General features: G+C 36.9%; 1 protein-coding gene and 1 long non-coding RNA gene across 4 annotated transcripts in view; one reads left to right on the top strand and one right to left on the bottom strand.

Annotated features, from left to right (window-relative positions):
* LOC125101061 (uncharacterized) overlaps positions 1–16,455 on the top strand; it is a 78,000-nt gene extending 61,545 nt beyond the window's left edge. For both annotated transcript variants that reach the window (XR_007127748.1, XR_007127750.1), the window contains one exon: positions 15,318–16,455. This is a non-coding gene — a long non-coding RNA (uncharacterized LOC125101061). The remainder of the gene's footprint in view (positions 1–15,317) is intronic.
* The window catches only part of MAP3K1 (mitogen-activated protein kinase kinase kinase 1), an 81,218-nt gene that overhangs the window by 21,735 nt on the left and 42,089 nt on the right, over positions 1–17,394 (bottom strand). For both annotated transcript variants that reach the window (XM_047731687.1, XM_047731688.1), the window contains exons 2-6: positions 13,962–14,112; positions 10,209–10,409; positions 6,310–6,510; positions 5,787–5,903; positions 5,275–5,423 (exon numbers count right to left, since the gene is read on the bottom strand). In XM_047731687.1, the coding sequence (XP_047587643.1) occupies positions 5,275–5,423; positions 5,787–5,903; positions 6,310–6,510; positions 10,209–10,409; positions 13,962–14,112 (819 nt within the window). The remainder of the gene's footprint in view (positions 1–5,274; positions 5,424–5,786; positions 5,904–6,309; positions 6,511–10,208; positions 10,410–13,961; positions 14,113–17,394) is intronic.

Raw genomic sequence — 17,394 nt, 5'->3', positions numbered from 1 at the left:
TCTCATATATACTACTGGTGGGAGTAAAAACTGAAATTTTTGAAAGGGAATGTGCTAATATTTCTTAAACTACTTAATGTACATATGCATGACCTAAAAAAACTATTTTCTAGGATGCTGTCCTACAGAGTTATTTGGAATATATAGAAAAACAAATGTATTGCATTTAATAGGAAAAAAGTTGGGTGTACTAAATGTCCATTAATTACGGCAACGGCAAAATAAATTGTGTCCTATTTACATTATCTTCTACAGCCATAAAAAGAAAGTAGTGTGTATTTTTGTACTGACTCAGGAAAATCATCCTGGTGTCTAAAATTAAAAAAAAAAGTTTCAGATCAAAATTTAAAGCATGAAATTTATATTTGTTTAAAAAACAAAGATGAGAGAAGTACTAAGGAGTGTGTGTATGTATATAAAAAAATAATGCAGGGGAGAGTTTTATTTCAGTTTTTAAAAGTTGTATTAAACTGTTAACATTAGTTATTTTGTATGTAGCTCAGACTGGAGAGAGGGGTTTTGTTTTGTATTTTATAAATTTTTGTTGAACCTTCATGAGGTCACGAGTGGCTTTTAAAAATCAATAATATTATTTCCATTACAGTACACAGACTAGGTTCTGAGATGTTAAATAAGCTGCCAAAGACCATTAAAATCAGTTTGTGCTATGCTTTAATTTGAGGAGAATAGTTCATATTCTGCCTACTCCAACAAATTCGAGTCTCTACTAAGCTTAGGCTTTTCTCTGGGCCTGATACTACATTTCTACAACCTTAAGCTATAGTTCCTGAAAAACAGTCTGGATGACAGACAGCAAAGTAACAGTTTGCTTAAAAAACTTTCGTAAAAGCTGAACAAACAGGTGCAACAAAGTCATGATGCATGATTCCTGAGGTGAAGGCACACATACTAGTCTCTTTTCCTCCTGATCATTTGCCCCTTCTCTTTATCTCTTTTCATAATTATGGAGCTATGTGGAATGGGGAAGTGCTGTCAATGTATGTGGTATGTGGTAATATATGTATGTATGTGGTAATGATAAAAATGAACAGATACATGGCAGAAATTACTTGTACAACAATCTATAATAAACACATGAATGGCAGAGATAATCCCAGGTCAAGTAACTTTCAAATTACACCAAAAATAGTTTATTCAAATGACTTAGAAGAAGAAAATAAAATTCCACAATTTAGTCCAATTGCAAGTATAACTTATCACTCAAATACTTTTTTTTTCAAAGTTTTTTTTTTTTAAAGACTTTATTTATTTATTTATTTGACAGAGAAAGAGACAGCAAGAGAGGGAACACAAGCAGGAGTGGGAGAGGGAGAAGCAGGCCTCCTACTGAGCAGGGAGACCGATGCGATGTGGGGCTGGATTCCAGATCCCTGGGAGAGGGAGAAGCAGGCTTCCCGTGGAGCAGGGAGCCAGATATGGGGCTCAATCCCAGGACCCTGGGATTGTGACCTGAGCTAAAGGCAGACACTTAACAACTAAGCCACTCAGGCACCCCTCAAATGCTTTTCTGACTTCAGCATCCTTTTATTGCTGGGTATGAATTGTTTCTCTATTTTCACCTTTTAAGAAACCAGCAGAAATATTTTTGTGCCCACTTCTACATTATACATTTTCTTTTTACCATAGTTTTCTCAGAAGTAAAGTCACTTGAATAGAGAGCAGGTATTAGCATACTACAAGGGGATCACATTAGCCTGTACCAACTTTGTAAATAAAGTTTTACCAGAACACAGCCATACCCATTTATTCATTTATCCTGTATGGCTATTTCAGCTACAAGGTGATGAACCTTAAAGCCCGAAGTATTTATTTATTTATTTATTTATTTTTTTTTTTAAAGATTTTATTTATTTATTTGACAGAGAGAAATCACAAGTAAGCAGAGAGGCAGGCAGAGAGAGAGGAGGAAGCAGGCTCCCTGCGGAGCAGAGAGCCCGATGTGGGGCTCGAACCCAGGACCTGGGATCATGACCTGAGCCGAAGGCAGCGGCTTAACCCACTGAGCCACCCAGGCGCCCCAAAGCCCGAAGTATTTAAAGTCACCCATAATAATGCCACCTGTTAATAACCATTAAAATTCTTACTCATTATGTATACACCCACAATACCTTTAATGTATAAAAATTAGATTCAGGCATAACATTCAGTATTATATAACCTGAATTTGGTTTCATGCCATTCAGTATTCTTCAGACCACATAATTTAAAAAAAAAATTTTTTTTTAAAAATACTTAGAGAGAGAAGAGAGAGAGCGAGCAAGCAAGCAGGAGGTGCAGCAGACAGAGGGAGAAAAAGGCTCCCAACAGACAGAAGTCCGATGTGGGACTCGATCCCAGGACCCCGGGATCATGATCTCCTGAGTGGAAGGCAGACGTTTAACCGACTGAGCCACCCAGGTGTCCCCATAATTTTTTTAAAAGATTTATTTATTTATTTGAGAGAGAGCACAAGACAGCAAGCGACAACAGGGGAAAGGGGCAAAAAACTGGAAAGAATCTGAAGCAGACTCCCTGATAAACTCAGAGCCGGAGACCAGGCTCAGTCTCACAATCCTGAGATCATGATCTGTGCTGAAATCAAGAGTTGGATGCCTAGCCAGCAGAGCCACCCAGGCACCCCAGAAGCATAATTTTAATAGCTGCTGCATGAACTATTCCTAATATGGGTATACTTTAACCATTCCCTGGCTGGATATTTAAGCTGCTCTCAAGTTTTTCCATGATACTGTGACAGGGTTATATATATAAATCTTGTGCATTTCTCAGATTAAAATTTTTTGTCAAAAAAGTACATTTACTACATCAACAAATATAAACGTTTTTTAAAAAAACACATTTTTTCCCAGAGGGCTACAGAACTTGACATACGGTGAAGCAAATCCTTATACAAGAACTGAACTGTCTGAAAAATTATCTAAATAAATCTATATAAATATCTAAATATCGGGACGCCTGGGTGGCTCAGTTGGTTGGACGACTGCCTTCGGCTCAGGTCATGATCCCGGAGTCCCGGGATCGAGTCCCCCATCGGGCTCCCGGCTCCATGGGGAGTCTGCTTCTCCCTCTGACCTTCTCCTCGCTCATGCTCTCTCTCACTGTCTCTCTCTCAAATAAATAAATAAAATCTTAAAAAAAAAAAATCTAAATATCTATACAAATACATAAATAAATCTTTTTTTAAATAACCATTTCCTTAGTATGTTTGTTAGCTTCTTGAAATTTTTTTGTGAATGTTCTCTTCACGCCCTTTGCCCATTTATGTACTAAGACCTTAGGTTCACTTTGTCCTAATTCTGGCTTTTGTTGTTTCTTATGTAATTTAAAATTAATACAATGCAATCAGGTCTCCAGACAGATTTCCTGTTTTTTTTTTTATTCTAGTCTTTACATATAAAAATTTGTGGTTACATGAAACATTAACCTACCTACCTATACAGTATAATGTCAGTATATCAAGATGACAGCTTCAGTGGTTCCCCCCATATATATATTAATCCAAGTGAATAAATAAAACCTCCATATTATGGCCAGTCCATATTTGGAATTTACCTTCATTTATTTTAGAGAGAAACTTTCTATTTTAACTTTGGCTACCTGGTTTTAAACATTTTTTTTTTTTCTTTTCCAAAGCAAAAAGCTATAGCAATGTGAATCAAAAGGAGGAGGGTTCCAGAATAAGTTTGGGTCATGAAGCTCAAGAAATAAAGCTCACTTTTTCATCTATTTACAAGAGATAAGGAGTAAGAGAAAGAGCCCTGAACTAGAAGTCAAGATACTGAGGTTCTGGTTCTTCCTTTGCTCGGCTGAGCTGCATGACCTCTTTTGGTTTCAGTTATCACTAAACCACGTAAACTAGAAATCTCTAATTCCCCCCAAAACTTGTAAAACTCTGCAATTCTAAAATCAATTCATTTAATAAAAAATAAGAAAATTTAAACATTTACTTTTCCCATACATCTATCCATTCTTTTCTTTACAAATCCCTGACCTCATTACTTTCCATTCTTCATCAATTTTGAAGTAGTAATAATACTTAAAAAAATTGCTGATATGAAGATGGGACTTAATCACTAAGACTACTGCTTCTCAAACAGGTGCCTCGGGAACATATAGGCGATGCCCTTTTAAGAGAAGCAGCATTCCTTTTATGGAGTAATTTTATTTTATTTATTTATTTATTTATTTATTTTTTTAAGATTTTATTTATTTATTTGACAGACAGAGATCACAAGTAGGCAGAGAGGCAGGCAGAGAGAGGAGGAAGCAGGCTCCCCGTGGAGCAGAGAGCCCGATGCGGGGCTCGATCCCAGGACTCTGGGATCATGACCTGAGCCGAAGGCAGAGGCTTTAACCCACTGAGCCACCCAGGTGCCCCTATGGAGTAATTTTAAAAACTCATTTTTACCAGTGAAGGAACCAATGAAGGAACCCAATAAAGAACTTAGAAAAGAAAGAAAATTCAGATGAGAATTGAAAATTTTTTCACACCTGTCATTTTGGGCTTATTTCAGATTCTCAGCATTACGTGTTCATTCTTATTAGCAGCTAGGCAATGGAAGAGTTTGAGAAGCACTGTAGATTTTAAATACCTGTGATTAACAGCTACTGTATCACTTAATTACAAATGATTAATCTGTTTAGAAGAGCATCCTTGTGTTCTCACACATAAAACAGCCTGTAATGAGGATTCTGTGAAAGTATCTATGAAAGAAGTAGTGATGTCATACAATTTAAGGTACTACATGGGAAACTGATTTTGGAAAACCACTTTGGCTTGTATATAATTTGTTTATAGAAGAACTAAAGACATATTTTTTACACAGTAGCTCAACTTTACTGACTGCCAAAGAGTGGTAAAACCATGTAATGAGGTTTGTATAAGAACAGAATGAGAAACCATATTAGGTGCTTGGCAAAAAGTAATGATTGATAAACAGTAGCCACTTATATTTTATACTTGCCACCTGATTTTTCTTATGAAGTGCCTATTATATTCTGATTTTTATGGTGCCATTTTTCAACAGCGTAGTTTTTCAGGATGAAAAGTCCATATATATATATATGTATGTATATATGTATGTATACACACAAATACTCAGATGACCTTTAAATATTGTTTACCCTTGATTTTAACTTCAAAGCCAAGATTCAGTAATTATTTTAGAGCAACTTAACAAGTAAATACAAAAAATTACCCCTATAATTAAAAAGTAACACTGGATTAATGCTTTTAATTCCTTAAATTGTACTAACCTGTTTTCTGAACTAGATGTAGAAGTACTAGATGATGACAATGTATGAGAATTTGACATGCGTGAAACAAACTTCTGGATGGTGTTACGAGATGGAGCTTTGATCCTTGAGCTACGCCTACTGTGATATTTCTGGAACAAACTTTCAACCTAACATTGAAAAAAGACAGTAACAATGATATTCGCACTATAACATACATATAAAAAGTTCTAGAGGTTCCATTGTCTTTTATTTCATAAATTTTTCACAAAGCCAATCTTAAGAACTTCAAAAATAAGAACATATATAGCTTACTAAAGACAATATTTATTATAACATGTCAGTGTTTACTTTCTTTTCAATCTGGAAGAAAAAACTAGTCAATGAATTATAAGAGATAAGTCTCAAATAATTCTTAAATGTCTTCACACCTTCAAAACGTCTCTTTAAATTTATAGCTCATGGGAAATTGTCAGGAATAGGCCATAAAAAATTGTTAGCAGTTTTACTCTAAAGCATTTATTAAAAATTACCTCAAAATTCTTTAAAGTTTTTCTCCATAACATTGGGTCTGAAGGTTCTAGTTGAAACACCCGGAGCATAACAAACAACAGATGAATACAAAAAGTTCCACGGCCACAGCTGCAGTTCTAAAGAGTTACAAGAGAATTTATCGGTAATAAATTTGTGGTTCCATTAGAATTCCTAAGATGATCACTTTTTTTTAATTTCCAAGTTCAACAATGTTTCTGTTAATTTGCTTCATTATTCTTACATAGTAAAGTATATAAGAATATGTAAGAAAAGTCTACACTATGACTTAATCTCTTATTTTTGGTGAATTTATTAGATCAGATTTGTGGTCTAAAGTATATTAAGTCATACTAGAGACCTTCACAAATACATCAAATAAAAATGTTTATTAGCCCAAAATATATTTTAAATTCACTTTAGTTAACTAAAGAGAATTAACTCATCTAAATTTAAACTGTTATAGTACATACATTTGAGTTAATACCAGATACTAATAAAATATAAAATGGTGAAAAATCCTACCTGAGGCCCGATAAACACCCGGTATTTGTTGTCTGGGCTGTCTCCTCCAATCAGGAAAGAGTTGGGTCCTATTTGTTGCAGTAAGTACAGCCTGGCCCGCATAACTTTGTTTACACGGCGGTTTGTCTCCTCAGGGCTATATGGTGAGAAGCCATCTGGTGAAGGGGCTCTTCGAGGTGGTGTGATTCGCCCACTCTGAAACTTCACAACGTTGTTTTTGTGTTAGTTATATTACTTACTTCTTGATAAGAATCAATGACCTCCAAAAGGGTCATACCAGATATGGCCACGTGGCATTTTATATTCTGAAAAAATGCTCCAAAATATAACGGGACAAAATGTGTTTTGCAAATGCTTATCTGACCTATGCATCACCAGTAAACTTGTAAAATCTCAGTCATCCTTATAACTAATGACAAATATTTGGCCAAGTGAGACAACTATGTGGTAATTTTACAAAATGTAAATATTTGAGTTCTTTGAAAAGTATCAGGTAAACCAAGATTAAAAGCATAAAAATTCATCCATAAGCAAGCAAAATGAATTGTTTCTAGTGATAAAAATTAAACATCCAATTTCCTGGCTTCCACTTAACATGTTGCTAAATGTTCTTTGCAACTGGTAATTTATAACTACCATGGAATTCCTCCCATATATTCTGTAGAGAACTAGTAAGTGACTTTCCCCAGATTAAGACATTTCACTGAAGGCAGACAAAATCTCCTGTGGTGAAGGTGATATATATCACTCATTCCACTCCACTGATTCCCCTAGAACTTGGACTTTCTACATCAATGCCCAGGGGGAATTCTAGTCCTTTTTGATGCCTCGTTTAATTGCTAAAGATAATAAATGTTAGTGAGAACATGAGGGATTAGAACCCTCATACAGTGCTGGTGGGAAAATAAAATGGTACAGCTGCTTTGGAAAACATAAGCCAGCAATTCCACCTTCAGGTATAAACCCAAGAGAGGTGAAAAGATACAAAGAGATCTGTATACAAGTGTTCCAAACAGCATTATTCATAATAACCAAAGAGTGGAAACAACCCAGAAGTCCAGCAACTAACAAATGGATAATGTGTTTATCCATACAAAAGACTATTATTCTATAGTTAAAAATGAAATACCTTCAAACAGAATTACAGAGAATTGGGTCAATTGGAAATTAAGTTTTGAATGTTAAACAAACAAACAAAAAACCCCCATGAATATGGTATAGCTAATATTTTTATGTTAAAATATGTATGTATGTGGCAAAAATCAACCCACACATTGATAAACAAACATATTTTGTGGGGGGGAAAACAAAAACCAAAAAAAAACCCAAAATGGGGTACTGGTACAAGTTATACTATGGATGAACCTCAAAAACATGATGATAGGTGACAGAAACCAATAAAAAAAAAAACCACATATACTGAATGATTCCATTTACTGTTTATGAAATAACTAGAACAGGCGAATTATATATAGACTAAGAAAGCAGATTAATAGTTGCCAAGGGCTGGGCAGAGACTGCTAATTGGTCTGCAGTTTCTTTTTGGGGTGATGGAAATGTTTTAAAGTTGACTATAGTGATGGCTACAACTCTGAATAGACCAAAACCCAATGAATAGTACAATTTAAACAGGTGAATTGTACAGTATAGGAATTATATCTCAATCCAGCCATTACTTTTTTAGTAGGCAGTTATTAAAAAGTAAAAGAAAAAACAAGTACACATGTATATGCTATATGACCTAAGTATTCAGACTATGGATATGCTCACAGATGTGTAAAATGCTATATGCATAAAAAGTATGTTTGCAGGACTGTTTTTTTTTTTTGTAATGAAAACAAGGAATATACATGTCCATTAATTAGTATGCAGTTATTAAATAAAGTATGATCTATCCAGATAGTGAAATGCTAAACTTGGTGTTAAAAAGAACAAGAGGTAATTTTGACTAACATAATATCCTAAAGTGGGGGAGTGAAGAAGAAATGCAATTCTGTATATACTTGTGGTAGACTTTTATACTTTGATGTCCCCTATAAACCATACCTCCCTGTATTTACACCCTTGTGTAGTCCCCCACCACACTGATTCTGGATATGCAACTAGCATGTAACTACCTTTGGGCAATAAGGCATTAGGAAACAAGGCAGTTTGATAAAAGCTTCCACACTGGACTTGCCCTCTTGATACACTTTTTTTTTGTCTCATAGTTCCAGAGGCTAGAAGTCCAAGAACAGGTGTGTCAGCAGGGTTTCCTCTGAGGACAGAGAATCTGTTCCATGCTCTCTCCTAGTTTGCAAAACTTGGTGTTGCAACCTAACTTCCATGCTATGAGGAAGAGATGCCAACAGCCTCCAACTGTTCTGGTATCCCAGCTGAAGCACCAGACATACGAGTGAGGAAGCATCTTGGATATTCCAGCTTCAGCAGATACCATGAGGAACAGACATAAGTCATTCTTGCTGAGCCCTGCCTAATTTACATGAGCAAAAACAAGACTGTTCTTGTTTTAAGTTTAAAAATAATGGCTTGGGGGTGCTTGGGTGGTTCAGTGGGTTAAAGCCTCTGCCTTCAGCTCAGGTCATGATCTCAGGGTCCTAGGATCGAGCCCCGCATCGGGCTCTCTGCTCAGCAGGGAGCCTGCTTTCTCCTCTCTCTCTGCCTGCCTCTCTGCCTACTTGTGATCTCTGTCAAGTAAATAAATAAAATCTTTTAAAAAATAAATAAATAAATAAAAATAATGGCTCATTTAAAGATGTGTCAACATAGAGCCAATAAATACTGTTAGGTAGTTTGGACTTTAATGTAAAAAAAATTTACTTAAAATTTACTTTTGGAAGGATTTATATGCTGATCAGAGGAAAACCAGATTCCCCCCCGTGGTCATGATCTTAGTCATTCTACCACCCACTCATTTGCTCTTTGCTCTTCAAGTTCAGAAAGTAAATTTTAACTTGCATTTCTGCCACTAGAAGTCTTCCTCTCTCTCTCAGAAAGTTAGCACCTACATTTTGCAAATCTCTCTAATGTCTGATTTAATATAGAAGACAGCTGGATTCTCATCCATACTTCTGCATTGAGTCTGCTGTGATAATGACGTTTTAGTTAAAGTACATGAAGAAAATGTGGCTTCACTAATATATGCAGCTGGAAAAGGTATTTTAAAAGACTCTTCCAATAATTATGAACACTCTTCTTTGATACTAGTCCCAAGACTGTGATATGAAATCTGAAACCACATCAACAAACTTTTCCTACTGTTACACATGAAAATCCAGATGGTCTTTCACAATTTGAATGGATCATTTACCTAAGGATGATTTTGTTTCATCATGCATTGGTCATTAAGAAAATACTGGTTTACCAAGTTACGCAGATTTCCTAAATGTTTACGCATTTCGCTGTGCAATACATTAAAAAAAAAAGGTCACATTTGGAAACATCACCAATCTTGTTAGAAAATTCAAGTACTGGGAAACTGTCAAGTTTATAGTGGTGGATATAGTTTCCCAAAATTCTAAACTCCTGGTGAAAAAACACTTCAATTTTCTTTCTTGAAGTTCCTTCCTTCACTTAACTTAAGGAAAATGTCCGCCAAAAATACCCCGATTCCTGTTGTCATAGCCCTAATTTAGGTGAATGCATCAGCTTTACCCACCACTGTAAATGTTTATGCAGCTAAAGAGGCAAGTGAGATCTTAGTTTTATTAAAAAATTTGTTTTGATCTAATGGATCCACAGAAAAGGTCTCAGGACCTGCGCTCTTCCCCCAACCAAGAGTCTGTGGACTACACTTGGAGAAATGTTGCTGTAACAGATGGCTAGCCAATCTTTTCTGTGTTATAAATGTATCAAAAAAATTACAGAAACTTAATATACTTGTTGAAACATTAACTTACAGGCACTGGGGAAACTCTTTTTCTCCGAACTCCTGGAGATTCCGACTTCACTGAGCGACCAGATGGGGAGCTGCCAGGAGAAGGACTACGTCGGCCTTTGGGAGCGGGTGACGTGGTGCTCGCCTGGCCCTCTCCTTGTGACTCAGTTGCCAAGTTATGAATTTCAGAACCATCTCCTTTAATAGGGATTGGTTTTACCACCTAAATTAAAATTCCAATATTCTGATTACTTAACAATATAAAACACTAAGTAAATTTAAACACAACAGACCAAAAAATGAACTCAAGTTTTCATTACACAATGTTATACAAATATAACAATTTATCAACTTTTATTTAGTATTACTTCAAACAATAAATGTTAAGACTATTTTTACCCACAGATTTCATTCATTTAGGCTTTATCACTAGTTAAAATGTTACACATAATTTTAGAATTTAGTATTATCTGTTATTATGTCCCCTAAATCACTTAACACTCAAAATCAATAATCATAGGTTAGTAAACAAACGTGAAAAATAAGCACTTTTACCTTCTACAGTTAATTTATTCAACTAGATTCAAGGAGATGTTTTCTTTTTCATTTCTATTGAGAAAATGCAGGATCTTGAAAACAATAATGGGCATAATTTAAATGCCCAAATAGTTTGATTAATATAAAACCATTTTGCCTTTTTTAATACAGTGTTTTATTACAGTAGTTTAGACATGTATTTCAAAATCATCAAAGGAAACTACACATTTAAAAAGCAATGTCTCAAGTAGAAAGGCTTGCAAGACCTGTTGTTTCTCAACAGACCTAATCTAGCTCTGACCAGAAGGCCAAACCCTGTAACCTTAGCCAATCTTCCCTGCCTTTCTCCCACTACTGTTTTATTCTACTAGCCTGCTGATGTGCCTACCAAACATGACTAACCTGTCATCTTCCTGGGCTTTCACTCCCACTCTCCCTGCTAATCACGTCTCCAGCCTGTAGCACACCAGGCAGCATACCTTCACCTGGTAAAAACTCCCATCTTTTTTTTTTTTTAAGGATTTTATTTTATTTAATAGACAGAGGAGACACAGCCAGAGACGGAACACAAGCAGGGAGAGTGGGAGAGGTAGAAGCAGACTCCCCTCTGAGCAGGGAGCCCAATGTGGGACTCGATCCCGGGACCCTGGGATCATGACCCAAGCCGAAGGCAGATGTGTAACAACTGAGCCACCCGGGCATCCCAAAACTCCCATCTTTTAAGGGTCGGTTAAAATCCTACCTTTTACAGATGTGCACTTAACTTTGTCAGCCTGACATTTTTCTTCTAAGTTGTTACTGTTCTCTGCCCACTCTACACATTTGGCATACAGTCACATACTGTTCTGTGATATTTCATGCCTTTATTTTTAAGTTCCATTTTCATAATTGGAGATATTTATACCTCACATTTTAAGAAGGACCTGATTTAAACTACATAAACATAGTAAAAACAAACAAAAGCAGAGTCTCCAAGTAGACTATAAACTTTTTTTTTTTTTTAAGATTTTTATTTATTTATTTGACAGAGAGAGAGAGATCACAAGTAGGCAGAGAGGCAGGCAGAGAGAGAGGGGGAAGCAGGCTCCCTGCTGAGCATAGAGCCCGATGTGGGGCTCGATGCAGGGCTCGATCCCAGGACCCTGAGATCATGACCTGAGCCAAAGGCAGAGGCTTAACCCACTGAGCCACCCACGCGCCCCGGCTATAAACTTCTTAAGGGTAACATGAAATCTGTAAACTGTGAGATGTAGGGTAGCATAACTGAATTTAAGGACTGTAAGTCATATGTCTTATTCCATACATCTCTTCCCTCTTTACCTCTGTCCTATACACAGATAACATACTCAAGAATTTGATGGAAAGGGGACAGTGAGAAAAAACAGCCTTAGATAACTGATTGTCCTTAGTTTATATGTCATAAAGGATTGGCTTTTTTGGCTTCTTTTCAAAAAAGTTGTTTCTGCTTTATGGTATTCTCAAAAGATCTGGACTCTCCATCAACACAAGGAGCTCCAGAAAGCACATTCAAACTTCAGATGGATTTAAACTACTCAAAGATTCTTTATATTAATTGGGTAGAAATTTACCCCTTCTATAAGATGTTTTCAATAGAACTTTCTCTTTTCTAAGATGAATCCCCAATTTCTTCATCTGCATCCTCTGACAATGATTACTGCAACAGTGAGGGGTTCTCACCATACTACTTCATATGAAAAACAAATCAAAGGAATGTGGAAGCTTAGCTGGAAAGGAAAGGACTCATGGGTAGTATGGTAGCTTAGCATAAAAGCTGATATATAAAGGAACAATTAAATATATTCTATATTAGCTCCATGGGTTAGCACCCTTGGGTAGAGTGTGCAAGACAGAACACAGCTCAGTGATGAGGGAAGTCTATATGGCTACTGAGCATTAGAAACATGGCTAATGTGGCTGAGGAACAAAATTTTTACTTATTTATATTTAACTAATTTATATTTATTTATTTTATCTTATTTTTTTAAAGATTTTATTTATTTATTTGACAGACAAGCAGGCAGAGAGGGAGGCAGAGAGAGAGAGAGAGAGAGGAGAAAGCGGGCTCCCCGCTAAGCAGAGAGCCTGATGCGGGGCTCAATCCCAGGACCCTGGGATCACGACCTGAGCTGAAGGCAGAGGCTTTAGCCCACTGAGCCACCCAGGCACCCCTAACTAATTTATATTTAAATTTAAACTAAATAGGCAAGTGGGGGACACCGGGGTGGCTCAGCTGGTTAAGCATCCAACTCTTGATTTCAGCTCAGGTATGATCTCAGAGTTGTGAGATCGAGCCCCATGTTGGGCTCTGCACTGGGCATAAAGCCTGTGTAAGATTCTCTCTCCCTCTCCCTCTGCTCCTCCCACCTCCTCTCTAATCCTCTCTTAAAAAAAAAAAAAAAAAAAAAAAGGGCAAGTGGGATGAATGTACGGCTAGATGATCATACAGCTGGAAGGTTTCAATTGTCAAATAAGTAGCTTGCCCAGTAACTTTTATGATTATACCCACCATCCCTTTGCCCTCCCCCCCCAAATCTAATAAATCTTTGTCTTTACTTACAAAGAACAAACAAAAAGCAAATAAAAACCTGCTGATACAAACTGATACTGGAAAACTTAAAAATCAAGATCTACTTCTTTTATAAGAAAAATGAACACATTTCAAAGTATTTGTATACTTTAAAAGAAAATAACCATGGCAAAGGATAGAGAATGCCTTTTTTCCCTAATCCTAGCTAGCTAAGTTTTCTTTCCCCAAACCCTGGGCATCTTTTAAATTTACCTCAAACCCCATGAATCTATTCAGACTTTTTGCTTTCCTGAATGATTTCTGGAACTCAGATCTTTGGATCCTACCTCGGAGAAAGAATATCAAAATAAAATGTGAAAAAAAAAAAAAGAAAAAGAAAAGCTTTTCTTTTTCGAAGTGCAATAGAAGTCTCTACTAAAAGGTTTTAGATACTGACAGTAGGGGGCAGTGTTGCTTTAAGCATTACCTCCCCAACCCAACCAGCTTAGTTTCTTTAACAGTTTAAGGTGCTTAGTGAGCATAGTTCTAGGTATATTTTGTTCCAAGTGGCTAGAATATCAAGCAAATGAAACGACTGTATTTAAAAATCAAGAAGAAAAAAAAGCTTACAAGAGGATCTATTTATGCTTCATTTCCCACTTCCTGCTGCTATGCTTTCTTCCTTACATCAGGTAACTCACAGCCACTTACCACAGGGCCTCTCCTGTTTCTCCTTTCCAGCCACTCATGCTTCCAGGCTGGCATACAGGTTGCCTTCAGTTTCTCCCTGATCATTCGTTCTTCTGGGCGATCGTCCATCTTGTGCAAGCCCTTGAGAGTTTCTTTACTCTCCATCTCACGACTGAAATGGAGGGAGAAACAAGAATGAGATTAATATATAAAAAATAATTTCCAAGAACAAATAGAATTTTATACCTTCATTGGACATGTAGCTAAAAAGGTAACTGCTAACCCACCCCCCCCAATGATTTAAGCCAAGTATGAAAGTATCACTGTGAATCATATATACTCTTGTTCAATGTCACATGATAATGTGAGTTTAATAATGCCTTTTAAAAAAGGAAGGTTCTATTTAGAAGGTACTGACTTAACTAACAATATTAATGCAGTCCTTGTTCCCAGGTAGTTAACAAAATGGGTCCCAAGACATTAAGTGTGGCATTAACGAACACATTCATGAACACTGCATTGTTTCCAATTGCACCACTCTCACATCCTAAAGTATTTAACAGAGATTTAGAAGAGTATTTTACTACTCTAGGATTTCCAGTAATTTAAGGATTTCCAATAATTTATTCTAGCATTTTCCAATAATTTAAGTCTTTATAGACTGAATCTGGTGGATATGCTCATTTTATGAAAAACAATAAATATTTAATAAGCTAACTATAACCTAACCCATCTTCTGTGATCCCACAATATTTGTTCAAAGCCTAAATGATTAAATTTGTATTCTCCCAACAATAATTCCATATCAAAGCATTGGGGATACTCTGTAAATAAAAAGTAAAAATTGGTACAAACATCTGACCTTTACTCGATAATGTAGTGTGGAGTTATCAGAACAAAATAATCTGGAAGCTAATAACTTTTGAGAACTAATTCTACAAAGCCTAAATGGTAAAGCACCTGCTAATTTCTTTCTTTCTTTTTTTTTTTTTTTAAGATTTTATTTATTCCTTAGAGAAAGAGAATGAGCACAAGCAGGGGGAGCACAGCACAGGGAGAGGGAGAAGCAGTCTCTCTGCCTGGCAGAGAGCCCAATGTGGGGCTCGAGCATGACCTGAGCTGAAGGCTTAACCAACTGAGACACCCAGGCACCCCATCATCTGCTAACTTCAAATACACTTATATCCACATGAGGATATATATATCAAATGCAAAACACATATGCACATATGCATGGATTTTAAAACCTGATTCATAAGGAAAGAAAGTATTTGTGCTCTGGAAGAAGTAACAACTTAAAAAATACTAAGCTAATTTCAGTAACTATTTTGGATATTCTATAAAGTTACAGAACAGTTGTGTGTTTTTTTTTTACAGATTGGAAAAGGAAATACTCAAGGAAATACCACAGACGATAACTGCAAGCTTACTAAAACGTCAAATGCAAACTCCTCTAGGAATTTTCCAGCTAATTACAACCATGGAGCATCAGTATCTCCAGAGAACCAGCAAAAAAACCTTACTAAAAATTAAATATGCACTAGAAAGGAAATGGTTAATTGGTTTTCCTGAAGCATCAATTCTGTGAGGGCAGTGGAAATCAACAAGTTAAATACTCCTGCATAGAGAGACTGGTCTAGTTTTAGGAATGTAGAGGGCACAAAACATTTGAAACTTGCAAGTGGGCATTAAGAGCATATAGTAGAATATTTCCACCACAAAGGTCTAAGAAAACTCCTGAATAGAAAGTGCCTATACATAAAGAAAAAAGGTAAATAAAGAATGGACAGAAGGAGATTCTTTTATCTGCTTAGAAGTGCCTGGCTCTTTTTCCTGCTCTGAATGTATAAAATGTAACTTTTTGGGTGTCTGAGAGAGGAGAGGAGTGGGAAAAGAAGAGAGGGCAGGAAGGGAAGGGGAAAGGAAGAAGGAAAGAAGAGAATGGGAGAGAAGGAGTTGGGCGAGGGAGGACAAAGGAAGGACAAGAAGGCAGGGAGAGTAGAGAAATGTTTTCCCAAAATTTCATCCTGTTCAGTTACTACTTACTCAGGGAAGCTCGGATTTACAGGGAACCCAATTTATGGGCTGACTGCATACCAAAAATTCACTTACAACTCTCTGGTTTGAAAAGCAAACACTTTCCCCTTCAGTAACTATGTTGCAAGGCGTGGCTAGGTTCCCAGGCTAGTTCTCAAAAATAAGACACACTGCAGAAGCACAGTGCATTTTCACCCCAGAAGCTCCTGCACTCATGGACAAAGGAGCTTATCTTCCCTTTGGTCCTAAATGTCTCTCCTCCCCCAAATTTGTTTTATGAGTATCTCTTCTCCATTCTGTATTTTCAGTGTCTCTCTCCCTGGCACGCACCCAAACATGAAGAAGACTCTCCCTGTCTAAACAAATCTTATTGAATGATGTGGCCTCCTTAAAGCTGGCATGATTTGCCTCTTTTCTTTACGCTTGTTTGAAAATACTGTAATCACTTAAACCAATTTCTTAATAAATAATAGGGGATATGCATACTAGTGCCTCAATTTGTACATTCATACAGGACACAACAAATGCTGTGAAATGGAATTGCTGGGTCAAATAGTACACAAACTAAGATTTTTGGTGATACCGGCATATTATCTTCAAGAAAATTTATCTTCTACTCCAAACCCCCAGGTCAAATTGCCAACTTAGCTGTTCTGTACTAACAACAGACTCCTAAGGAGGCTTCTTCACTTTGAATCTTACTCCAATCCAGGCTTTACGGAGCAGCCAGGGTTACTTCCTCTATTAAAACCCTCCAGGCATCCCTCTGGGTTGGACTAAAATTCAAAATGTTTAACAGGTCCTATGTGGCCATGCATCATTTGGTCTTACCTCAACTGAAGTAACCTAGACCTCCACCTGGCTCCTTGTGTTTCTTTCACTGCCTGAAAAACTCCAACATCTCTCCTGCTCAAGACTTTTGCACAGACTGCTTCTTGTCTACTTTTCACTTTGTTCATTTCTACTGACTTTTTAACTTTTCTTCTATACCTCAGAGATGGTCTCAATCTCAGTTAGGAATCTGTAGTTCCATTCCTTCACACCGTTGTACTTTTCCTTTAAAGTGCTCACTGCAATTTGCAAACATTTCCCCACCATAAACTATAAATTCCATGAAGGCAGGGACCAGTGTTTTATCCGTCATTCTACATCCAACAACTAACAATGTCTGGCTTATGATAGGTTTCAAAGCATATATTAAATGAATGCTCATTTATTAACATCTTTGGCAGCCCTAAGGACCTTCCTAGTTTTAAAATTGGGGGGGGGGGGGTGCTGGGTGGCTAAGTTGGTTAAGTGACTGCCTTCAGCTCAGGTCATGATCACTGAGTCCTGGGATCAAGTCCCACATCAGGCTCCCAGCTCCACAGGGAGTCTGCTTCTCCCTCTGACCTTCTCCCCTCTCATGCTCTCTCTC

Source organism: Lutra lutra, chromosome 5 (assembly GCF_902655055.1).
Source record: "Lutra lutra chromosome 5, mLutLut1.2, whole genome shotgun sequence".
Taxonomy (NCBI): domain Eukaryota; kingdom Metazoa; phylum Chordata; class Mammalia; order Carnivora; family Mustelidae; genus Lutra; species Lutra lutra.
Note: the sequence above shows the minus strand (reverse complement) of the source record. Positions and strands in the feature narration are given on the sequence as shown.